The sequence below is a fragment of the Sus scrofa genome, chromosome 14 (assembly GCF_000003025.6).
Source record: "Sus scrofa isolate TJ Tabasco breed Duroc chromosome 14, Sscrofa11.1, whole genome shotgun sequence".
Taxonomy (NCBI): domain Eukaryota; kingdom Metazoa; phylum Chordata; class Mammalia; order Artiodactyla; family Suidae; genus Sus; species Sus scrofa.
In genome coordinates this window covers 57,741,404-57,767,393 of record NC_010456.5, presented here as the reverse complement: position 1 = coordinate 57,767,393, position 25,990 = coordinate 57,741,404, and the positions used below count along the sequence as shown (strand labels likewise).

General features: G+C 44.8%; 1 protein-coding gene across 1 annotated transcript in view; it reads right to left on the bottom strand.

Moving 5' to 3' along the window:
* PCNX2 (pecanex homolog 2 (Drosophila)) overlaps window positions 1–25,990 on the bottom strand; it is a 294,055-nt gene that overhangs the window by 32,467 nt on the left and 235,598 nt on the right. Inside the window, 2 exon segments of the mRNA XM_021074292.1 lie at window positions 609–842; window positions 6,319–6,572. Of these exon segments, the coding sequence (XP_020929951.1) occupies window positions 609–842; window positions 6,319–6,572 (488 nt within the window).

Here is a 25,990-nt window from a genome sequence, read left to right as displayed (position 1 = left end):
CCAAGGCTTCTTCACCAGAGACATAGTATATGAATTTCATTTTGCTTAATTGTTAAATAAACATTTGTCCAGGAGTTCCCATCATGGCTCAGTGGTTAATGAACCCAACTAGTATCCATGAGAATGCCAGTTCGATCCCTGGTCTTGTCAGTGGGTTAAGGATCCCACACTGCTGTGAGCTGTGATGTAGGTTGCAGATGTGGCTCGGATCCCACGTTGCTGTAGCTGTGGTGTAGGCAGGCAGCAACAGCTCCTATTCGACCCCTCACCTGGGAACTTCCATATGCCTCAAGTGTGACCCTAAAGACAAAAGACCAAAAAAAAAAAAAAAAAGTTTGTCCAAATGCTACTGTTCTTTCTGCCCTCTATTTTACTCTAGTCTATCAGAGAGTATAAGGAAGAGGTGGTCTTTATAATAGTCCTTGCCTTTTTTTGGCCATGCCCAGGGCATGGGTTCCTGGGCCAGGGATCGAACCTGTGCCACAGCAGTGACCTGAACCACAACAGTGATAATGCTGGATCCTTAACCTGCTGAGCCACCAGGGAACATCTGTTCCATGTTTTTGAAACGTCTACTCAACTCCTCCAGCCCCACCTCCCCTACCTACCTCTTGCCTTTTGTGTGCACAGTATTGAATCCACTCTAGGTAAACATTACAGTAACTGGCTCTCGTTATTCCCTGGAGACATGGAACGTAGTCATCGTCAATGTTCATATTGAACATGGCGAGGTCACGCTCGATGTAATGCCACTTGGTGAACGGCTGCAGCGACTTCAGAAGTGACTCATTTTTGATCCAGGAGAGGAGTTTGGGGGACGTCACCATATAGTATATTATACTCTGTCGGGAGAAAGGAAGATTTCAAGCCCTTATAGCCCTTTCAAAGCCAGAAAGACTTTTTATCACATCTCATAAAGTAAATCAACCTCAGGGACACAAGAGACATGAAACCCCCACATGGAGCATCCTTTGTATCCCTGCTAGATTTAATGCACAGGACCCACTTGAGACATTCGAAAATGATCTTTCTGGAGAGTGGCTGTGGGGAAGAGGGATGTGAGAAGAACAGAATGCAAGCAGCATGGATCAGAAGAGAATCTGTGTGGGGAGGAAGAATGACAGCCAGCACCATCCTTTCTGAGAAACACACACAAAAGCACTGTGGTTGCCCAGGGCTTCGTGGATGCTGGGCTGGGCTGATGTGGTTGGAAGGGATGGGGAAAGATCTCCAGTGTCGTGAACTACAACAAGGTTCTTATGCAAGGTGCTTATGATGTAAAACGGTCGTCTCACGCACACACACACACACACACACACACACAACTCTTGGGGGTCCAGACAGTGAACATCTACATCTGTGATGTCTTCAAAAATAACCCAGGAGTTCCCATTGTGGTGCAGGAGAAACGAATCTGACTAGTATCCAGGAGGATGTGGGTTCGATCCCTGGCCTTGCTCAGTGGATTAAGGATCCAGCGTTGCTGGGAGCTGTAGTATAGGTCGCCGAAGCAACTCGGATTCCGTGTTGTTGTAGCTGTGGTATAGGCCCACAGCTGCAGCTCTGATTTGACCTCTAGCCTGGGAACTTCCATATGCAAGGGCACAGCCCTGAAAAGCAAAAAAAAAAAAAAAAAAAAATGTTTAAAAAACCCTGTTTCCTCCTCCATCAAACACTCCATTTATGAGTCCATTTGGGGAAAATGCCACCCTTGGGTTTTGTTATTCTGAGTTACAGAATCACCGAAAGCCATCTGGTTGTTTTTGAATGAAATCGTCCTTCAAAAGGGCCAGCATCCAGCCTGGAGAAGTAAACATGTGACAGAAGAAGAGAATCCACGTCTGCTGTGGGTCCATCAGTAACAGACAGGGTATCTGCCGACAAGCCCCTTTCAACCTCATGCTGCTTCCATGATCACAGGTGATGGATGTGGCTGGTGCCACCTGCGCTGAGACAGGACCAGGAGCACATCTGCATCTTGTCTGCAGATGGAGAAGAGGAGGAGGGTCGTGGTGGCGTCTGATGCAAGGAGGCAGAGACACGTGCTCTCGGGGAGTCCAATCCTTCATCAACAGCTTCTCTGATTATAAAAGACATTCTTGCCAAGCAGGAAGATGGAACATCACGCTCCTGGGGTGGATGTCAGGATGGCATAAGGGACCAGAGCTTACAAGGAGAGTGGCAGAGGGGCCCTTTCCCAGGTCCCTTACTCTAGCTCTCCCGCTCTTTTTCCCTTAGCTGGGACAAGAAATCCAGAGCACCAAGGTCAGAGCTTGCGGAATTATCCAGTTGCAGGTTTTGGTTGGAGTTGAACAGCTGAGAGGACAGACACAAGTGGTCTCTAGGTTTGGGCAAGACCCGGACAGATGCCGACTCAGTTTCTCTCTGCTGTGAGGACGAGGGGAGCAGGAGACATGAAGTCCGCAGACAATAAACAGATTTCATGGGTCATGTTTCCCCCCACCTCCATAGCCTGCACCTGGCAGTACTGCTGCCTTAAGAAATCCCTTTGATGGAAGGAGGGAGAGAGGAAAGGAGGAAAGAGCCAAAGGAGGCTAAAAGCAGAGGTGCCAAAGGTGCTAACGCTGACCACTCTTCATCACTGTGGGTTTTTTTTTTTTTTTTTGTCTTTTTGACTTTTTGGGGCTGAACCCCTGGCATATGGAGGTTCCAGGCTAGGGGTCTAATCGGAGCTGTAGCTGCCGGCCTACCCCACATACACAGCAATATGGGATCTGAGCTACATCTGCAACCTACACCACAGCTCACAGCAGTACCAGATCCTCAACCCACTGAGCAAGGCCAGGGATTGAACCCACATCCTCATGGATGCTAGCTGGGTTCATTAACTGCTGAGCCACAATGGCAACTCCCATCACTGTTTCAACGTTTAAAATGAGACAATGCACTGTGCACCTGGCGTCGCACACGGGAGGTGTGCAAAAATCGTAATAATCATGGTATCTTTGGCTTCTTTGACTTATCTACCCCACACGCTGGAGGCCCAGAGGGGGCTTTAGTAGCAGAGCCCAGGAGAAGCTTGGAGCAGAAGATGAGGACAGGGGGTTGTTGGGGGGCAGGAAACAGCCGAATCTCCTATTGTCACCTGAGTGCACATCTAATATTCAAAAATGTAAACCCTGAGTCTGGAGGGTGTCTTAAGAGCTGCGAGCTGGCAGGACAACTTAGAGCTTCTATGAGGTACCTGATCTAAGTGTTCGGTCCAAAGTCACAGGCAAAAGGGGAAACATGACTGTGGGCTCAAGGCACAAGTGCTCAGGGGACAATTACAAAGGGGCGAAAGAAATCTGGTCTGTTGAAACATCTGGCTCCAGCAAACATCTGTTCTAGTTTTGCCCAATAGATCCAGATCAAGTGTACCAGACAGAAATAACAAACAAAAAAAAAACCAGAAAGCCGAACATGGTTAACCTTTTCATTCATTTCCAGGGAGGACTTAAAGCAGCCCCTCCACCAATGAAGTCAGAATCATTAACGAGGAGGGCTTTGGATCCCAAGGTTAGAATTCCCTCCTGTAGTTCTGCCCAAATCTTGCAGCATTGGCCTTGGAGCATAACCCAGGCCCGATGCTCAGCTTTCCCGTGCATGACGGGATGGGTACCCACTCCTCCTGAGGGGACACAGAACCACTCCAGCTCGCTGCCGACAGGACCCCATTTCTACTTCATTTGGGAAGAATTCTGTCAGGGAAACTGAGTCAATGAACCATGTGAAAGCCTTGAGAATCTGTCTGCATGAGACAGATACTGTACTAAGTAAGGCTGGTAAATCAGGAAGGTGCAATGCATTGACTGCTTGGAACCGATCCATGCAGAAAGCAGGGCTCTTCTGAGTTAATTCAACCTATCTGGCTCTTCCAGTAGGGATCCTCCCGGTTTCTCATTTTAATTGCAGATCAGCATATTCCATCAGCTCAGCTCATTCTGGGAAGGCGCCTGGCAGGCAGCAGCCAGGTCTGGGTGTCTCTCGCCTCCTCCTGCAAGGTAGGTGATAAGCGCATCTCCTTTCTAAGAATTGTGCAGAAACAAGGGTGGCCGGGAAGCCAGGCCCTCACAGAAAGCTGATTTCTTGACTGCTCAGAGGGTTTGAAACACTAATAAATGGAAGAGAGATGGAGGAGGTGCCAGGGAAAACCTGCAGTTGTCAGGAAGCAAATGATTTCAAATATATTCACAGAGGGTGGGGAGCACTGACCCAGTTTATTAGGAGATGAAAAGAAAAATCCTTTGGTATAAAGGAATTATTCCAAGGTTTTCTTCCTGTCCCATAAAAAGAGAATAAAAAACAATGAGACTGAACCCTTGAAATGTGAAGCTATTTAAAGGCAGTTCTGTTCACCAAGCAGCTGAGGCCAAAGAAGAAAATATTCATTTGTTTTTACCTTAAAATCCTGTTTCGGAGTTCCCACTGTGACACAGTGGGTTAAGATCCGGCATTGCTGCATTTGTGGCAGGGGTCGAAGCTGTAGCTCAGATTCCATCCCTGGCCTGGGGACTTCCATATGTTGTCAGAGCAGCCTGGGGAATTAAAAAAAAAAAAAAGTGCTGTTTCTTCTGTCCCCCACCCAGCACTCCTGAGATTTCCTGTATCTGTGCTGCGGAATGAGCACATTCCCAGCTGCCTGTCCCCAATGGGCAAGAAAGCAGGGAAAGTAATGTTTGGAGAACACCTGTCATGAAAAGGCCTTCCACGGCGCTGGTGAATTACCAGGAGGCCCCACCAGGCCCCAAATCTCAGCCCCTCCTGAGCCACAACTTAGAGTTACCAAAATTCTCTTTCAAATGTCTGCAGTGGTTCCTAAGCCAAGTGCGAAATCAAATCACTTAGGAAACTTCTTGTAAAACAGAGGTGCTCGGGGTACTCCCAGGTGCCCAGAAGTGGCACTTCAGTGTGGGGTATGGCACTCTGTAATTGTAGAGCTCACTGTGGGAGCCTGATGGCATGGGCCTTCTTTTTATTTTAAAAAATATTTATTTATTTATTTATTTTTGTCTCTTTCGGACACATCCTGCATATGGAAGTTCCCAGGCTAGGGGTCAAATCAGAGCTGCAGCTGCCAGCCCACACCACAGCTACAGCAACATGGGATCCAAGCTGCGTCTGCAACCTACACCACAGCTCATGCTATGATGGATCCTTAACCCACTGAGCGAGGCCAAGGATCAAACCTGAGTCCTTATGGACACTAGTCAGGTTTGTTACCACTAAGCCATGATGGGAACTCCAGGCCTCCTTTTCAGTTGACTGAAACTCTTGAAATTCAGAGTTCCTGTTGTGGCTCAGTGGGTTACAAACTTGACTAGTATCCGTGAGGATGTGAGTTTGATCTCCGGCCTCACTCAGCAGGTTAAAGGTCCAGCACTGCAAAAGTCACGATGCAGCTCAGATCCCGTGTAGCTGGCGGCTACAGCTCCAATTCAACCCCTAGCCTGGGAACTTCCATATGCTGCAGGTGTGGCAAAAAGTGAAAATTAATTCTGGTTCCAAAAATTTGCAGAGCCTCTAAATTGATTCTTACAACTCACAAACATTAAGGCTTGCTCTTATCTTCATGAAGTTTCACTTTACCAGCACCGTCATTCAAACTCATGGTATGTTCGGAGTTCCTGTCGTGGCACAGTGGTTAACGAATCCGACTGAGAACCATGAGGTTGCGGGTTCGATCCCTGGCCTTGCTCAGTGGGTTAAGGATCCGGTGTTGCTGTGAGCTGTGGTGTAGGTTGCAGACGCAGGTCGATCCGGCATTGCTGTAGCTCTGGTGTGGGCCAGTTGATACAGCTCCGATTAGACCCCTAGCCTGGGAACTCCATGTGCCGCGGGAGCGGCCCTAGAAAAAGGCAAAAAGACCAAAAACAAACAAACAAAAAAAAAGCCCCCAAAAACTCATGCTGTGTTAAAAGTGAGGAAACTGATGTAGATACAAAATAGACTTCGTACTCATGCCCAGGCCTAGAATATGCCTCAGCACATGAACCTCAGGCCAACTCAAAGCCCTCGAGGCTGTTACCGAACTAGTAGTTCTAAAACCTCAAGAGACCTTTGAGTCAGAAACAAAGGAGGAGTTCCTGCTGTGGCACAGTGGGTTAAGAATCTGACTGCAGCAGATTGGGTCACTGCAGAGGAGCAGGTTTTATCCCCAGCTTGGTGCAGTGAGTTAAAGGATCTGGCATTGCCATATAGGTTGCAGCTGCAGCTCGGATTCAGTCCCTGGCCTGGGAACTGCCATATGCTACCTGGAGCCTCTGGAGCCAGCCCAGCATCATTATTCAGACAAGTGTCTGGGACCAGGAGCAGTACCTTGATGTAATATCGGATGAGGATCCTCCGGAGGTCAAAGACCTGCAGCATGGTGGCCGCGTTGTTGTCCATGATGCTGTAACCCTCCAGGATGTACTGTGTACGTGTGATCTCCCAGGTAAGCCAGCGGAGGTTAAAGGCGGCATTGCAGGACAACAGGTGGGGCAGGTGACCGGGTTGGCAGCAACAGCAGCCTCTGTCGTCCTCGTCACCCTCCATGATGGCTTCCACCTCCCGCTGCTGGCAGTAGGTTCCTGGCAGAGTAGCAAACATCGTGGAAGTGATACAAGAAGTCTCAGGATAATCTTTGTTTACAATGGACCTCCCCCTAACCCTTATAGAGGGGAAGATGCTGAAAAGAGTTTAGAAATCAGATTTATTTTATTCTTAGTTCAAACAAGTACCCCCAAATAAGTCACTAATTTTATAAATCTTACAATCATTCATTTTTTTCTTCCTCTCAATGTATTCTTTTTTTTTTTTTTTTTTTTTTTTTTGTCTTTTGAGGGCTACACCCAAGGCATATGGAGGTTCCCAGGCTAGGGGTGGAATTGGAGCTACAGCTGCTGGCCTATGCCACAGCCACAGCAACGCAGGATCCAGCCATATCTTCAGATGCCACACCACAGCTCATGGCAACACCGGATCCTTAACCCGCTTAGCAAGGCTAGGGATCGAACCCACAACCTCATGGTTACTAGTGGGTTCGTTAAGCACTGAGCCCGACAAGCGCTCCTTCCCAATGTATTCTGATTCTCATTCCCTCCTTCTTTTTTCATGTTAGCACAGATACATCCTCAAGGCAGTCATGGAACTAATGGCTAAAAGCAGGACGGTTATATCCTTGAGTTTGCCTTTCCAGAGACCTGCAGGTTATGGGCAGATAGGAGGCGAACAAAAGTGGCAGGTGGAAGAGAGAGCAACTAGATGTGTGTCGAAGTGTTACCAGGACGAGGGCCCTGGAAGAGCATCATGCTCAAAGTGCAAGGGCATCCCACCTCCCCGCATGACCAGTGAGCTGAATCCACTTCCAAAGGAGTTGATCCCCAAAATACAAAATAGCGGGTGTCCACAAGCTTTGAAAAATGAGACACCATATTTTCTTTGGTATGTTTGTCAATGATTTTGTTATGTGGTGACTGTAGATTGGAAAAGAACTAAAACGTGGCAAAAGCCAGGGGCCTTGGAACAAAAATAACCTCATGAAACCCAAAACTTCAAGACAAAAATAGCTGTAAAAACTTAAATTGTAACAACATAACTTGTATCTTCCCTGTTTCTTATTCCATCCACAAACCTGTGCTGAAAATAGAAACTATCCCTTTTCCTATATAACTAGCTGCTCCTGAAGGTGGCAGGTGGATGGGGACTGATTTCTCTCTGCTCAGTGCTCCAGGCCACTCTGTTGGAGAATAAACCTGCTTGAGATCTCATTGCTCCAGTGTCTGACTCCTTCTTCCCGGCCGTTTCTAATAGATTGAAAGGATAACATATACAGTATACTAGTAACATGAGAGAACCGGTTCCACCTGAAATTGCAGAATTGTGACCTAAAGGCATCTTCACAGATGGTTGGGAGGACTGAAACTGAATACACTGAAAATTCGTAGAAAGAAATGGAAAGTCCTGCATCTTGCTTTAAAAAAACCAGTTACCCAGTTTAGGAATATATAGTAGCATAATCAACAAATACCTTGGTAATTTCATTGATCACATGAACCCAAAGTAGGATAATACTGGAAAGTGGAATGTGATCTTGATACCATCAAAATGAAGGGATGCAGGGGTCAACATATTCCTGGTATTTGGCTCCAGAGTCACCGATAAAATGAAATAAACCTAGATGCTCTGGGCAAGTTACATTTTCTCCATTAAAAAAATAATACACAACATCATACACGAACTCTAACAAAAATTTTTAAAAGAATAATAATACATTAGTATTGATTTGAACAAGACCATATGGACTGGGAGTTACATATCAAGAAACCTACAGGGTTGCAGGATAATTCAGAATTGTGTTGCTGAAGAATGCCTAGAAGAGCCAGGGACTTTGATGTTGCATGAAAGAAGACTTTGGGGGACATAATGATAGCCTTCAACATCTATCTGAAGGGCTGCCGTGTGGAAATGTGAACTTATACTCTCTGTAGTCTCAGAGGGCATGACTATGACCAATGGGGGGAAGCTTCAGGGTGTAGAGTTTATTATAACAAAGAGCATTTTAACAACTGGGAGTTCAGCAATGAAAACAGATGCACCGTAGGTACAAACCACTTAAACCAAAGTCATGGTGAAGAGAAGGAAAGAAATAACAGAGAAGCTGGGAGAAGAGCAGAAACCAGCCAGGCAGTTGTTATTGGTGGTGGTGGTGGTTTGTACCTAGTTCAGGATAACTGAGTTCTCAGTTATTGACATCAAGAAAAGGAGGGACCAAAAAAAGGCATTAAAGAGATGGATGAAATCGGAATTCCAGGGGCAGACAAACCAGGTAGCTTAGGAATAGCAGAAAGAAACGACAGATACAGCGATCAAAAGAAAGTGAACAGAAAAAGCAGCTCACAGTGAAAAATAAAAGTCATTTGAAGTGGAGTTAAGAAGGAGAGAGAATACAGGAGGTGCAGAAAGTATAGAAAAGAAAGAAGGTGTGAGTATCTCTAAGAAATTCCTTTTGAAGAAGTGCTGGCTTCACTATGGGCTTATCAAGACTTACGATTTAAACACATTTAAACTATTTAAAGTAAATGGGGGTTGTAGGCTATCATTTAAATTTCAGCGTAGAAGAATGTTATTTTGGTCGGAGGCAGGTGTTAACAAACAGATTTGAAGAAAGGCAGAGGGTACTAAGCCACTGGACTCTGGCCACGTCTTTAGCCTTGTCCAAGCTTGTTTCCTCATATGTAAAATGAGTTATGGGAAGGATCAAAATGACATATGTAAAGCCATAAGTAGCCCTTCAGTAAATTACTATTACTTTTACTAGACTGGAAGCTCTACGAGGACAATCGTTAGCAGATGGAAATTCAGTAAATAAATAAGCTAATAAATTCATTCATTCACCAAGAGCTTATAGGGTACTGGACATCATTCTACACACTGGGGATCTAGCAATGAAAAAATATAAAATCTCTGTCCTTGTGGAGTTTATAAGTTTAGGTTGGAAAAGAGGGACAATAAATAAGAAAAGTAGAAAACATGTCTGATGATGGAGAATGAAAAAATACAAGAGGATACGGAGTGCTGGGTGGGGAGAACTATGTTAAGTAGGGAAATCAGAGGCAGCTATGTGGGGCTGTTTGAATACTGACCTGAAGGAGACAGGAGCGCCAGTGCAGATAACTGAGAGAAGACAGCTCCAGGCAGGTGGAAGACCCAGCCAAAGGCCTTGAGATGAGAGCATGCTCTCATGTTCCCAAAGCAGCAGGGAGGTGGGCAGACCCATAGCAGGGTCAGAAAGAAGGAAAGTGCTAAGCGATGCAACAGAGAGGCAGGGGAAAGACCCTACTTGGAATGAGCTGTGGAATTTTGGGTCGTTTCAGCTTGGGAGAAGGTCTGACTTGGGTTGGCGGAGGATCACTGGCTGCTGTCCAGAGAATGGACTGTAAAGGGTGCAAGGGCGGGAGTCAGGAATAAGGACATCTGTTTATTGACACAGATGAGAGAGAGTGGTGATTTAGACTAAGGTGGTTGCAGAAAGTGATGAGAAGTGATTAGAGGCTGGGTACATTTGAAGGTAGTCAGGTACCTTCTGACTAATTGCTGACCAATTGCTGACCGATTCGGGGATGGGCAATTGAAAAGACACATGAAGAATGATGCTAAGTTTTCTTACTGAAGAAGATGAAAGATGAAACTACTATTTACTGAGGAGGGGATGAATGCAGGAAGAGTAGCCTTTGGCTGATGGAAAGATCAGGAATTTGCTTTTGTATATGTTAAGTTTTAGCTGCTCATTATTCATCAAAATGAAGATGTCAATGAAGTAGCTGGATTAAGAAATCTGGAGGTCAGGGGAGAGGTTCTGGGCAAAGACTTATAACATCCGAGAGAGTTATAAGAATATGGATCTTTAGAGAGAGTATGGATACTCTGGAGAAAAGGTCTGAGAACTGAGCTCTGAGCATTCCAACATTTAGAGGTTGGAGAGGTGAGGCGTTGCCCACAAAGTGACTGGACAAAAGTGGGCTGTAAAATCAATAGAAAACCAGGAAGCAGAAAAAACAAAATTTAAAAAACCAAAAGGGGAGTTCCCATCATGGCGCAGTGGAAACGAATCTGACTAGGATCCATGAGGATGCAGGTTAGATCCTTGGCCTTGCTCAGTAGGTTAAGGATCCAGCATTGCTGTGGCTGTGCCTGTGGCTGGCAGCTGTAGCTCCGATTAGACCCCTAGCCTGGGAACCTCCATATGCTCCGGGCGCAGCTCTAAAAAGCACACACACAAAAATAATAAAAATAAAAATAAAAAATAGAAAAACCAAAAGGAGTCCCAAGGAAGAGGAAACATTAGCTATATCAAATGATGCTTAAAGGTCAAATTACATGAGGAATTAACTGTTAAATTTCAAAGTATGGAGGTGAACGGTGATCTCTGCAAGAGCAGCTGTGGGAAAATGATGGATAGGAGAGGGAAAACCTGATGGGAGGGAATTCAAGACAGATCTGGTGGGGGTTAAAGCAAAGACAGTGCCTACAGGCAATACTTTTGAGGAGTTTTAAAAATCTTTATGACTTTATTATTTTTTGGCATGACATTGCACAGGCTGGGACTTCCTGCACAATGTTGAGTAGAAGTGGTGGGAGTTAGCATCTTTGCCTTGTTCTTGAGTTTAGAGGGAAAGTATTCAGCCTTTTAGCATTACATAAGACATTAGCTATAGATTCTTCATAATTGTCCTTTATCAGAAGGAACTCTTCTATTACTTATTTTCTAAAAATATGCATTAAAATCAGGAACAGGTATTAAATCAGCACATGCTTTTATTGCATCTATTGAGATGACACTATGATTTTTCCAATTTATTCTGTTATTACAGTAAACCATATTAATTTCCACATATTAAAGCAATCTTTTGCTACTGAGATAAACATCAGAGGTTTTTATAGTGCTGGATTTATAATATCTTATTAGGAATTTCTGCATATACATTCACACAGTATATTGATCTGTAGGTTTTATTTTCCTGCAATGTGCTTTTCTGATTTATATACTGAGTTGGTGCTAACTTCATAAAATGAGTTGGGAATATTTTCTCTTCCTTTATTTTCTGAAAGAGTTTAAGCAAGATTGGTGATGATTCTTGCTCAAATTTTTAAAAAAATTCAATAGTGAAGCCATTGGATTCTAGAGTTTTCTTTTTAGCCAATGAGTTTTGTTTGATTCTTCCTTAAGAATTCAATATTTTAATTTATTTTTTAAAAATTTATTTTCTTTCTTTCTTTGGTTTTTGCTTTTTAGGGCTGCACCCAAGGCATATGGAGGTTCCCAGGCTAGAGGTGGAATAGGAGCTACAGCTGCAGGTTTACACCACAGCCAACACAGGATCCAAGCCACGTCTGCAACCTACACCACAGCTCACGGCAATGCTAGGGAGTCCAGGGATCGAACTCACATCCTCATGGATACTAGTTGGGTTCGTTTCCACTGTGCCACAACGGGAACTCCAAGATTTCAATTTTTAAAAACACATATAGTTCTATTCAGATTTCCTATTTTTTCTGGAGTCACATTTGGAAACTTGTATTTTTCAACAAAATTTTAGTTTCATCTAACTTGTCAAATTTATAAAAATATCCTTATTATCATAATATCTGTAAGATCTGTAGTAATGTCCCATCTTTAATTCCTAATCTTGGTAGTTTGTGTTTTATCTTTTCTTCTAGATCTGTCTATGTAAAGATTTTTCAATTTTATTGATCTTTCCTGAGAACCAACATGTAAGTTCATTGATTTTCCTCTTTGTCTCTCTATTTTCTTTCTTTCTTCCTTCCTTCCTTCCTTCCTTTCTTCCTTCCTTCCTTCCTTCTTTCTTCTTCTTTTCTTCTTCTTCTTCTTTCTTCTTTTTTCTTTCTTTCTTTTTTTTCCTTTCTTTCTCTTTTTTAGGGCTGCACCCACAGCATATGGAAGTTCCCAGTGTAGTGGTCTAATCTGAGCTGCAGCTGCCAGCCTACACCACAGCCACAGCAATGCCAGATCCAAGCCCCATCTGTGACCTACACCACAGTTCACGGCAATGCTGGATCCTTAACCCACTGAGCGAAGCCAGGGTTTGAACCCGAGTCTTCATGGATACTAGTCGGGTTCGTTAACTGCTGCACCACATTGGGAGCTCTATGTGTTGTCTATTCTCTAGTTCATAGATTTCCTGCTCTAATCTTTTTTCCTTTCTTCATTTTATTTGCTTTGGCTTTTATTTCGTTTTCATTTTCTAGTTTCCTGAGATGAAAGCATAAGTTAGGAGTTGCTGGGTTTTTGTTTTTTTGTTTTTTTTTTTTTCTGTAAAGGGCCAGAGAGTAACTATTTTAAGAATTTTGTGCCACATGTGGTCTGTGGTGCTGTTGCTGCCTCTCTTTCATCTCTTTCTCTCCTTCTCTCTTTTACTCTCCCTCCCGCCCCTCCTTCCTTTAATATAAAAGCCATACTTAGCCCATGAGCCACAGTTTGCCAACCCCTTGTTTAGATCAGTGATTTAAAACCTTTCTTCTTTACTAATATAAACCTTTAGAGCTATACATTTTCTCTATGCATTGCTTCATTGGTATCCCACCATTTATTTACTTATTTATTTTTGTTTTGTTTTGGAAAATACATCTTTTTTTTATTAAAATGTTACATATGTTATCATATAAATATATTAACATGCAATGAGTACAATGAATCTATTTTTTATTTTATTTTTTAATTAAATTAATTTTTATTGGGGTATACTTGATGTAAGTGTTGCATCAATTTCTGCTGTACAGCATAGTAACCCAGTCATACATATATACACATTCTTTTTCTCATATTTCTCAGTCCCATCTCAAGGGACTGAGTGTAGTTCCCTGTGCTTCTTCATCGGTGCTGAAAAAGTTCATTCAGGTAAGTTGTTTTGTGACTCATCTAGTCGGTTTTTATTCCTTACAGCTCCGTTAGTAGATGTACACACACTTGAGACTGTTTTGTCTCTTTGATGAACTGACTCTTCGGTGATTATGAAATATCCCTATGTCGTGAAGGACCTGATAACAGGCTCAGCTATGCAAATTGAGTGTATGAACTGAAAGTGTGTCTAGCAGACCCCAGGTGTCCTGCACACAGGACCTGCATCAAATTCCCAAGTGCAGCCAAAATGCGGGGCAGCCATTGCACCTGCGCCAGGCAGCCCTCTCCTGACCACGTGACCCCCCCCTTTCCTTGCTTCCAAAGGAACAAACACAGTCCGTTCCCCCCCCCTGCCCCCATCCCGTCCCTTTAAGCACCATTGGCCATCTTTACTGGTGACAGCCAGGCCTGGCTTATTTATTCATATTTAACTCCCAAAAGGAATGGAGTCAATCGGAAAAGGCATACATAGGACAAAAGCAAATGATAACGTTTAAGTGAAAATGCAGGCAGGAAAAACATAATGAAGCCAGAATGATGTGGAGGGACCTTCACTTTGTCCTATGATGTCCTATATATTCACTAAAGGCGGGCTGCTGATTTCCCGCAGGCTTTCTAGCAACCAGTGTACAAAGATAACTTAAGAAGTTGCTTGTGTCCTTAAGAGAAAAACAAAACAACAGTTTGGAAGCTTCATAGCTATTTTTGGCAAAGACACCTGAGAGATGAAATACCCAGGACCCTCCTAAAAAGAACACCATGTGATCTGGTGAATAGCTTTGCACCACAAGTACAATCACGAGGTTCCAGAGCCGCTCTTTTTTTTTGTTTTTGCCTGTGCCCCTGGCATGCAGAAGTTCAGGGGCCAGGGATTGATCCCAAGTCACAGCAGCAACCCCGGGCATTGCAGTGACAAAGCCAGATACTTAACCTGCTGCTGCCACCAGAGGAACTCCCCAAAGCTGTTCTAATATGGCCAAAGTGCAATCAAAAAAATTCTATAGGCAGCCAAAATAATTCAGCCTTAGGTATGTGGTTCTCTAGAGGTCTACCCAAGGGCAGATTTTTTTTCTATTTTGTTTTATTTTATTTTATTTATTTTGACTTCTTAGGTCTGCACCCGTAGCATAAGGAAGTTCCCAGGCTAGGAGTCGAATCACAGTTGCAGCCACTACCCTACACCACAGCCACAGCAACACGGGATTTGAGTCACATCTGTGACCTACACCACCGCTCACGGTAACGCCAGATCCTTAACCCACTGAGCGATGCTAGGGATCGAACCTGTGTCCTCAGTGAGACTATGGCCATGATGTAAACTCCTTTTTTTTTTTTTTCTCTCTTTTTTTTTTAAGGGAAGATTTTGCAGATGCAGGAGGACAGAGAGAGTTTCATACCTTCCAGGAAATCCTTGACATGGACCATTCCCTCTACCTCGTTATGGCAATGACTGTGCAGTGACTTTTAACATCCTCTGGCTGACAAGCACGGGCATGTAGCTATTCTGAGCGGCTGGTTAGGGTAGGCGCACCTGCTTTATTGGTCTGGCAAGCTGGAGGTAGAGGTGACATTCTCCTAGGAAAGCTGGAGCAAACAGAGGGTCTGGCAAACAAAAGTACCACCCCAAAAACCAATTCCAAATAGCTCCTGATGGGGGAGGGGCTTTCCTGTCCGGAAGCCTGGGCCAGATCCCTGAAGGGGGGAAGGGAGGCTCAGGGTGGGCCTGCTAGAGTGGAAGTTGATTCCTGGGGAGATGTTTAAACTTCTTTCTGTAGGCAGGAGACAGGGTTTTTAAATCCCAAGGAAACGTGGAGACAGCTGCACTTAGGAAACATTCTCCTAAAGCCTTGGGGGAGTCAAGGAGTGACCAGTCACGAGCAATCAGCCACCCACAGTCCCATTTCGGGTGCAAAGTGATGGGGCCTGAAACTAGGGCGTAGGCTGTTTACCAAGAGGTCAGAGGAAATGTTGGAGACACAGGGCCATTATGTGCTGGGACTTCAAAGGGGTCCATTAAAAATGATCCCCAGCAGGAGAAAGGCTGCACTCAAAGAATGTCAGCGTCTTTACAACCTTCCAGCAAGAGGTGCATTAAAAGCTAAATGTACAACATATTTTAAAGAGCGGCCTCCTGGCCCTCCAATTTTCTTCCTTATCTGCTGTGAGTTGTCCCAGAGACTGGTTAACTGGATTCAATTCCACAGAAAACCCCAAATATCTTCAATAGTATTATGTTTAGTGTTATCCATTAATAAGGGTTTAAATTAGCTACTAGATATTCATTTGAGCTGATTTTTCAAATGGTCATAGCCTTCATCAGCTGGATGTGCCAGGCTTGGGGCTGGTGTTTTCTCTATGCCAAGCAGTGAAGTCACCAGGAGGGGCTGACAGAGAAATTTAGGTTAATCTTAAAATACAATCAGTTCCTGTTCATGGAGTGGATGAGAATTAGGCATTGATATGGTTGAACCAATGTGATTTTTAGACATACACTTTGGGATATGTGTTGGACTACTATTATATAAGATATAATAATGTGATCCAAATGATCTAGCCGTCACATTCTTGGGCATATATCTGGACAAAACATTCATTTGAAAAGATGCATGCACCCTGATATTCATCTCAGCAATGTTCACAATAGTCAAGACGTGGAAACAACTTAAATATCTATCGACAGATGAATGGTGGTACATATACACAGTGGACTATTACTCAGTCTTAAAAAGAATGAAATAATGCCATTCACGGCAACATGGATGCAACTAGAGATTATCAAGTAAGTCAGAAACAGAAAGACAAATACCATATGATATCACTTATCTAAAATATGGCACAAATGAGCCTATCTTCAAAACAGAAAAAAAAAAAAAAAAAAAAAAAAAAAAAAAAAAAAAAAAAAAAAAAAAAAAAAAAAAAAAAAAAAAAAAAAAAAAACAATCACAGGCATGGAGAGCAGACCTGTGGTTGCCAGGGGGGAGGGAAGGGAATGGGATGGACTGGGAGTTTGGGGTTGGTAGATGCAAATGATTACATATAGAAAGGATAAGCATTGAGGTCTTACTGTACAGCACAGGGAACTATGTCCAATCTCTTGGGTTAGACCGTGATGGAAGATAGTATGAAAAAAAAAGAATGTATATATGTGTATAACCGGGTCACTTTTCTGTACAGCAGAAATTGAAGGAACATTGAAAATCAACTATATGTTAATAAAAAAAAATTAAAGAAATAAAAGAACGAAAGGTGATTTCCAGGACAGAGAAAAAAAAAAAAAAAAAGAAAATCTCCTTCTGAGGTCACAGGTAAGCTCTTCCCCGAATTGCTCAAGGTCACAACAGGAGGAGGCCATCAGTTACAGTCATTGCTAAGCTCAAAGCAGTTGGCTTCAGAGAACATTTGAAACTCACCCAGCCCAGACTTCGTCCCAAGGTGGAAACACAAGCCCATGATACAGGGCTCAGCCCCGAGTGCCCCTTCTTATACTGTGTCATGCGTAGTAACGAGGACCCCCCCAACCTAGAACATTTTTCTTCAGGCTGGAAATCTAAACCATCATTGCTTCTTGGCAGCTGATTAGATCAAAGGCTATTTTGTAACCAAATGAAGTCACGGCAGAGAAAGCTTTTTGAAGGTTCTAGAACAGGAGTTCCCATGTGGCTCAGAGGGTTAAGAACCTGACTAGTATCTATGAGGATTCGCATTCAATCCCTGTCCTTACTCAGTGGGTTAAGGATCCAGTCTTGCTGCAAGCTGCAGTGTAGGTCACAGATGTGGCTCAGATCCGGTGTCACTGTGGCTGTGGTGTTGGCCTCAGCTGTAGCTGATTCCACCCTGGCCCAGGAACTTCCATATGCTGCAGATGCGGCTGTAAAAAGGAAAAAAGAAAGTTCTGGAACCATAGTCATTTCAAGAAGGTCACAGTGGATTTTTCTACCCCCAGGTTTCTTCTCTAGCGTCAATGTCATAGAAATGCCTTTCTTAGCCCCTCCTCCACCACCTGCTAGCTCTCAGGGACAGGACCCTGGGACAGGACCCTAGAACAGGAGCTTAAAGAAGCATACAGGACAGTTACTCCAGCTACCTGCCCTGGAAGACAGCCCTGTGTCTGCCAGACATTGCCAGATATCAATTCTGGAAAGAAATACTTACTCCAACAATAATCTGTTTATACATAAAGGTGTCTCACTACATTTCTTATTTCTCAGTTGCTAAACATTCATTTGATAATTAATTTCAACCGCCATTGAAATTAATCTAATCTCAAAATGGAGTACCAAGATAAATGGAGTACCAAGAATGTGTGACATAAGGTCTCAGAGCAGAACTAAAACAAGGACCAGGGTTGGCCTGTCAAGACACGGAATGAGTCTGGTTCTTTATTATTTTCCTGGACCATGTCTCCCCTGTTCCCATCCCATTCCTTCAGCCACACTGGACTCAAGGGTCTTTTAAATGTCACAAGGAAAATTGGAAGTGTATTGGCTTAGTGGACAGTGGAGGAGAAGTATGTTCAAATAATTTATAGCATGTTTGATTTTGTGGGAAGAGCAGAATTGTCTGTTTCTTTTTTATAATAACAACTTTGTATTTCAAGGAGCCTGAATTTGCTTTAAAATCTGTCCATAGGAATAAAATTTTTCCTGCCACCTATCTGGCAAGCTAGATTTTGAACATGATATAATAGCTTTCCTCAGAGAATTTTTATTGCAAAACAATGCTTTTTTTTGGCTGCACCTGTGACATGTGGAAGTTCCCGGGCTAGGGATCCAACCACAGCACTGACCTGAGCCACAGCAGTGACAATGCCAGATCCTTAACCTGCTGAGCCACCAGTGAACTCCTAAACATCATTTAATTAATTAATTAATTTATTTATTTATTTATTTATTTTTTGCCATTTCTTGGGCCGCTCCCACAGCATATGGAGGGTCCCAGGCTAGGGTTCGAATTGGAGCTGTAGCTGCCGGCCTACGCCAGAGCCACAGCAACACGGGATCCGAGCCACATCTGCAACCTACACCACAGCTCATGGCAACACCAGATCCTTAACCCACTGAGCAAGGCCAGGGATTGAACCTGCAACCTCACGGTTCCTAGTCAGATTTGTTAACCACTGAGCCACGACGGGAACTCCAACATCATCTATTTATGAGACACTTACCAACTTGAAAAGTGATTTCTCAGATAGCATCTCTCTTTTTTTTTTTTTTTTTGTCTTTTGTCTTTTTAGGGTCTCACCTGCTGGATCCTTAACCCACTGATCAAGGCCAGGGATCGAACCCTCAACCTCATGGTTCCTAGTCAGATTCGTTTCCGGGAACTCCCTCAGATAGCATCTCATTCACCGCACACATCAACCTGGGTATGTAGATATGATTTCTTCTTCTGGAAATAAGGACACTGAGTCTTAAAAACAACTTGATCAGTAGAAGGGTCTGGTTTTTCGAATTTAAAATCAAGTATTTTTCCCTAATCACACAGTGTCTCTGGAGGCCTGGCAAATGACCGTCAAAACTTCTCTGAATTGGGAGTTCCCGTCGTGGCGCAGTGATTAATGAATCCGACTAGGAACCATGACGTTGCGGGTTTGGTCCCTGCCCTTGCTCAGCGGGTTAAGGATCTGGCATTGCTGTGAGCTGTGGTGTAGGTTGCAGACGCGGCTCGGATCCCGCGTTGCTGTGGCTCTGGCGTAGGCCAGTGGCTACAGCTCCGATTGGACCCCCATCCTGGGAACCTCCATATGCCGCGGGAGCAGCCCAAGAAATGGCAAAAAGACAAAAAAAAAAAAAAAAAAAAGTTCTCTGAATTGACTTTTTTCTACCCACCCAGAGGAGAAAACGAAATAAACCAACATCAGGCAGTTGCACAGGAACACTGACATTGGGCAGGTCTGAAGCACAAGAAACGCTGAAAAGTATATAATATCTCTGAATTGATATGGTTCCCCCCACCCCCCGTCTTGCCCCATTTCCAGATGAAGAAAACCAATACACTCAACTTGACTGAGAAGAGTTATTTTCTAATTCATATTTAATTCAAAGTTGTATTATCTTGGTTCCTTCCTCCACCCTAAAACTTCTTTGTGAGTGTTGAATGTTAAAACATGCAGACTCTGCTAATGTTTAGCAGGAAGCTCCCTCCTCTTCCCAGACTTGCTATCTGGACAACCATGGCTTTGTCTTGTTCACCAACATGTCATATAATTTGAAATGAAAAAGACGTGTTGAGAAATTCTGAGTGGAGAACCTATTATTTCACGGGTCAAGTTTGGAACCACGAGACTGTAGACAGAAGGAAAGACTCGCTAAGGACCTCCATGTTGCCACAGAGAAGAGGGCATTCCAGCAAGTTCCAAAAAGAGCAGGCGCTATGGCTGGACACGGACTAGGCGGGTGAGGATAAGGGTTGGCCTTGGATAAGCTTTAGATAAGATTAGGTTACACGGATACTTTTTAAATGTCCCTGCAGGCTGGTGATTATGGGGTGTGAGCCAGACTCATTTCTGTGTGGCTGATACATTTCACACAGACAGACACATAAATCTCATTTTTCGGCTTTTTTCCAGACCCACTGGTCACGTGTAGCTCCAGGCCCTTAACAAACTCGCCTTTGCTGTCCCTTGTTCCTTCTGAAGGAGCCATCCAGCTTGCAGGCTGCATTCTAGAGACTGACTGAGCGCCTAAAAGTGGGGGGCGGGGGGGGGCACATTAACGTTTAGGAGCACACACAAGCACAAGTTTTATTCTTGTTTTTTGTTTTGTAAGATTTTTATTTTTTCCATTATAGTTTATTTACAAAAGTTTTTTTTTTGAATTTTTGGCAACCAAAGAGATTACTCCTTTTTTTTTTTTTTGGTCTTTTGTCTTTTTAGGGCTGCACCCTCGGCATATGGAGATTCCCAGGCTAGGGGTCCAATTGAAGCTACAGCTGCTGGTCTATGCCACAGCCACAGCAACACAGGATCCGAGCCACGTCTGCGACTATACCACAGCTCATGGAAATGCTGGATCCTTAACCCACTGAGGGAGGCCAGGGATTGAACCTGAAACCTCATGGTTCCTAGTCGGATTCGTTTCTGCTGCACCACAGTGGGAACCACAATTACTCATTTTTTTCATAGTCTCTCCTTATTTCTCCTTCCTTCCCACCCTCCCTCTCTCCCTCCCTCCTATTCTTTCTGCCCCTTCCCGCCACTCTGTCTCTCCCTCCTTCCCTCCCTCCTCCCTCCCCTGTTCACTTCTGTTTCCCTCTAGGCCGCTCTCTCTCCTCCCCACTCCCTCCTTCCCCTCTTCCCTCCCTCTCTCCCTCCTGCCTCCCTCCCTTCTGGTCTTTCTTCCTCCCTCCCCCCAAGGCAGTGGAGTTTACTACCAAGGCCAAGGGCTTTGGAATCAGCTACATCAGGGCATTCACCCCTCCTCCATCACTGGTGACTTTGAGGCCTTGGGCATCTTACCTCCTCAGCCAATTATCTCATGTCTAAAAGAGGCATAAAAACGCCTACTTACTTTATAGACTCATTGTGAAGACTATTTGGATAATATAAGCAAAGTGCTTGCTGTGGTACCTGGCACATAACTGGTGCTCAGGAAACCTCACACTGTCTCCTCTTCCTCCCTCAACCATCCCTTTCTGGGCTTCCTACCAGGAGGCTGTCATTCACGGGGACAGGCCAGGAGGCCCTGCCCCTGAGGGCCTCTGTCTGTCAGAATCTGGCTTAGTCGATTTTGCACAGCCTGCAGGAATAAAACCCTGAATATATAAACTTTGCAAGCATTTTGAAAGTAAGCTGGCTTCGGTTTTCAAAATATTACTTATTGTTTTGTTATCAAGAAATATACCCACCAACTTCCCACATGTGTGGCCCCCTGCCCAGGATCACGGCAAAGATTCATATCTACACACACAAACACCCAAAGACAAAGGCGATTTTCACCACAACTTTGTTTTAAGTAAAAGGACAAAGTCATCTGTATTGGTTAGGTTTTCTTGTTTAAATTAGTATATGAGCAGAAACTGGAAATATCTGACCAAACGAGAAGGTAGTGCCATTCTTTGCAAGGAAATACTGAGAAATGAATACACCAACAGAGAAAAATGTAGTCTCACAAATAATAGAAAAGGTAAGTCTCCACATAACGATGCATTTCTAATATCATTTTTCCTTTTCGTTTTCTTTTTTTTCTTTTTAGGGCAGCACCTGTGGCATATGGAAGTTCCCAGGCTAAGGATCGAATCCAAGCAGCCGCTGCCTGCCTACATCATAACCAAAGCGACACCATATCCTTAACCAGCTGACAGAGGCAAGGGATCAAACCTGCATCCTCGCAGAGACTACATAGGGTTCTTAACCCGCTGAGCCACAATGGGAACTCCTTAATATCATTATTTCTTCAACATTCCCCAAACCTTCTTTATCAAATGAGTCTTTTATATATATAATTTCCTAGGACTTCCCCTAAGAAGATTTCTGGAAAACAAATCTTGCTGCGATAAAAACATAGGAGTCCTATACTAAAGTGGATAATGAAGGCTGCATGTAAACCTAAAGCATAAGTAAATTGCATTTCAGTAGCTTTGACACCTTCCACACACGTGGCATAGCCTCAGATGACAGTTTCTGCTTCATCGTCCCATGAGAAAATGCTTTTTACTGCAGCTCAGGCCATTTGCCGTGGGGAACCCAGGACTTGCTGCAGCCCAATTCTCACACTGTTCCAGAAGTCACATTTTCTGACCCCAACTTAACCACCCCCTCAGCCCCACCGAAGCCCCAAACTCTTGACATTCTTTTTCTGTGCCCCTGGGACTGACTCCTTATCTACTACCCAGCTTCTTTCTGAAAGTCCTTCTTTCTCCTCTGGGTTTCAGGCTGGAAGGCTGGTTCCTGTTCCCTTGGCCGCTCTCCCCAGCAGGGGCTAGCTGCTTCCACATGCTCCTCCCGCCAGTACTTCCCACTGATGCCTTCAGAAGATTCTCTCGATGTACCTGGGCCCCCCCATCTTGCTGCTATCTTTTACGGCCCTCCATCCTTCTGTGAAGCCTTTGACTCTGTCTCACTATCACTCTGCAACATCCCTCCTGCTGTCACTCTTGGGATTTCGGCATCTGCAGAGATGCTCCCTCTGGCATCCTAGCCCCTCACCTCCACCCCTCTGAGGACCTCATCTTCCACTGGACCTTAGCCACTCACCTCCTTGGCCGAAACCCTGGACCCAGATGTCCCCAAAGTGCTTCCCCGCTTATTAAATACTGGCTTCAAACCTCCTTCTCTGCAGCAACCACCTCCTCTCTTTCCAGCTCCCTTCCTGCCCACTTCAGCTCCAACAATCCTGTGCCCTCCCCAGATGCAGGAGGCCCTCCCTCCAGGTGGCATTTTTTAACCCCTCCCACACCCTCCCTCCTCTCCTCTCTCAGCCGTCACAGTCACTATCACACCCTGCATACATTCTCAGCTCCCTGTCCTTGCCTTTATGACATCCATCTGACCATGCCTGTGGCATGCAGAAATTCCCAGGTCAGGGATGGAACCCTTGCTACAGCAGCGACAACGCCAGATCCTTAACCTGCTGAGCCACCAGGGAACTCCGATCTCAGCCCTGATTAGCTCAACTCTGCCCTTCCCTGTCTGCACCCATGAAGCTGAATGTGGCTTAGGGAAAAACATGAGCAACTGTCCCGGGTCTTCTTTTAGAGTCATGGCTGCTGATCTCAAGTGAGCTCTTCCTGCTGCTGATGGCGTATTTCCGCATTCTATCACCTCCTGCCTGCCTCTGCGTTTACCCTCCTCTCCTCTCACAGGAGCCACCCTGGATCCCATCCTCCCAGCCCTGCAGATCCCGTCACGTCACTTCCCATCCCAGCCAGTCCTCCTCTTCCCTTCGCCTGAAATTCCTTCACTCTGCTTCATCATTGCATTAATGCTTCTGATGCCCAATCCTATCCCCAGCCGGCGGACAGATGCTCAGGCATGTGGACCTTGCTGATGTGACCCTGTATCAGCAGGAAGCCAGCAGCTTCTCGCCCTCCCCCTTGACACCAGCCATGGTCCCAAGCCCTGGGATATTCACCCACTGCAACTACTCCCCGGGAGGAAATTATATTAAACCCCAGCAGAGAGGAAAAGTTCAACTTTCCCCTGAGGGCATCCTACAGTGGAAGCATTTTATATCACCTGGACTAACGGGCCATCAGAGCTGGAAAGAATGTATAATCGCTCCACTCCAAGGCTTTGATGAAAAGAAATCAAGGTTCTGAGAGGCCAAGTGATGTGTGTGTGTGCCTGGTTGAATATCCTGACCTCAAGTGGAGTGTTCTTTGCAACTGAGAAAGTGATACGGAACTTCTGAAAGGCCATGCAACTGATTGATGTCAACATACTCCAGTTACTTAGTGTTTGATAAACCAAACACTGTGGTACCCACGTCAAAAACCTGAAAGGAGGAATGAAAGAAGAGCAAATGGTCAGATAGAAAAAGAAGTGCTGCCTAAGAGTTGTGTGGGTTCGCTTGGCTCTATCACTCAGTAGCTGTGAGCCTAGAGAAAGAATTCACCTGCTGGGGCCTGGATGTCCCCATAAGTTAAATGGAAGGAACTGGTGGGACTGTGGCCATTCTGAGGGTGGATGTCACTTTCCCAGGTGGGAAATGTCACCTTCATAGGCTTTGTGTCTCATAAAAGACTCCCTCCTGCGCCTTTTTTTTTTTTTTTCCTGCTCCTATTCCTGGTTCTTCTCTATTTCATTTATAAAGACAGCATTTTCACACTGCCTGGCTGCTCCTGTTGGAAGCCCTCTCCTCTTCATTCATTTCTCTCCTCTTCTTAGAGGAATAAGCCAACCCATTGACTGAGGTCACCTGGATGACCACGGGAGAACAGAAATGGATTGACTAGATAATCAACTCTCACTTTCCCATTTATCCGTGTCCACCTACTTGGATGATGGTTAAATGGGTCTTAAAATCCAACAGATTCCATTTCTTTTGAAAAGCCTTGAACTAGGTGCCCCTCACACTGTGGGTCTTCTCAAGGGCTTTATCTGTGTCCTTGACTTAGCTTGAAAGCTGAGGATTAATCTGCCAACTCTTGAATGATTTCCTTAAAGCCTCCCTGGTTGAGTAGATGCAAGGAATACTCATAAACCCAAGAGCAGCCAGGGTGCTGTAATCCTGTTCCCTTACAAAAAATAACAACAAATATATGTATTTTTAAATTTCTATTCTGGGATGCATGGGCCAAAAGGAGCAGAATAAAAAAACGTAGCTTCTTAGTTTGGTTTTTATGTTGGCACCTGAAGCACATGGAAGTTTCTGGGATAGGGGTTGAATGGGGGCTCCAGGTGTAGACTTATGCCACAGCCACAGCTAGGGCAACACCAGATACGAGCCACATCTGTGACTTACACCACGGCTTGCGGCAATGCCAGATCCTTCACCCACTGAGCGAGGCCAGGGATCGAACCTGAATCCTCACAGACACCGTGTTGGGTTCTTAACCCGCTGAGCCACAACAGGAACTCCCTTTATTTGTATTCTTGGTCTGAATTTGTATCAGGCGTTCCTGATAGTACCACCCAATGGAAATAAGATGTGCCATGGATGCTGATCAACCCTTTGGGCCACCAAGGATCTAAACCCATATTCTATGTTTGGGAAACTACCCACTGCCAGAGACACACCAGCTGTTCACCAAACCTTTTTACTTTTCCTTCCGGGTACTCAGCTAGACAACATTTCTCTTATTGTTCTGTTCAATCCTGGACAATAGAATTTAAGAGCAAATGAGGTACCCCAGGTTCAGAACTGGCCCATGACAATTTTCCATGCACTCCTCTGATCTCTGCCAGCTTAATACTGAAGCCCAGGGTGACCTTGAAAGCGATGTTCTAGAGAATAGACAGAGCTTCTATTTGCCACGATCCCTGGCACGTGGAATGGAATCTTCCCTGACCTCCACCACTTCCCCTCACTGGTTTGGACTCTATGTGAATGCAAACATCTATTGTGTCCCCCTGGAGCAGGCTTAGCTATTACAGCAACTAACCTGACTTCAGCCACTGTACCCATGATATGGGTCTCAGCGAGGGGGGTAATCACTCCCACCACAGGATCGCAAAGTCAGACACTCTTTTAACTACTCGCCTGTGCACTAGGAGCGCATGCATGTGGCCTCAGCTTTATCCCCCTGACACATACACACCAGATGTTGACTAATGAGCTAGTGACAGTGACACGGAGAAGCAGGGCTGGATTGCAGCATTGCTGGAAGGGAGGTGGCAGGAAGCAGGAGCCATTCATTCTGTTTCTGGGGTTGGAAGTGACAGGAGCAGCATCCACTATCCAGGGTCATGATGTCAAGGACGTGAGGACAGTGCTGGGGCCACCAGCTGAGATGCCACCTGATTACGGGATCAGCACCGTTGCGTGATTTTAGAGATGGCTCTTATGTGACAGCCACCGAGCCAGCTTCTCCAGCCATCTCAGAAAGTCTGTGCCCTGTAGACCATCTTCCAATAAGCTCTTCCCCCGCTTAAGTTAGCCAGATGTTTGCAACTAAAAAATTCCTATGAATACAAGTGTACCTGTTTCA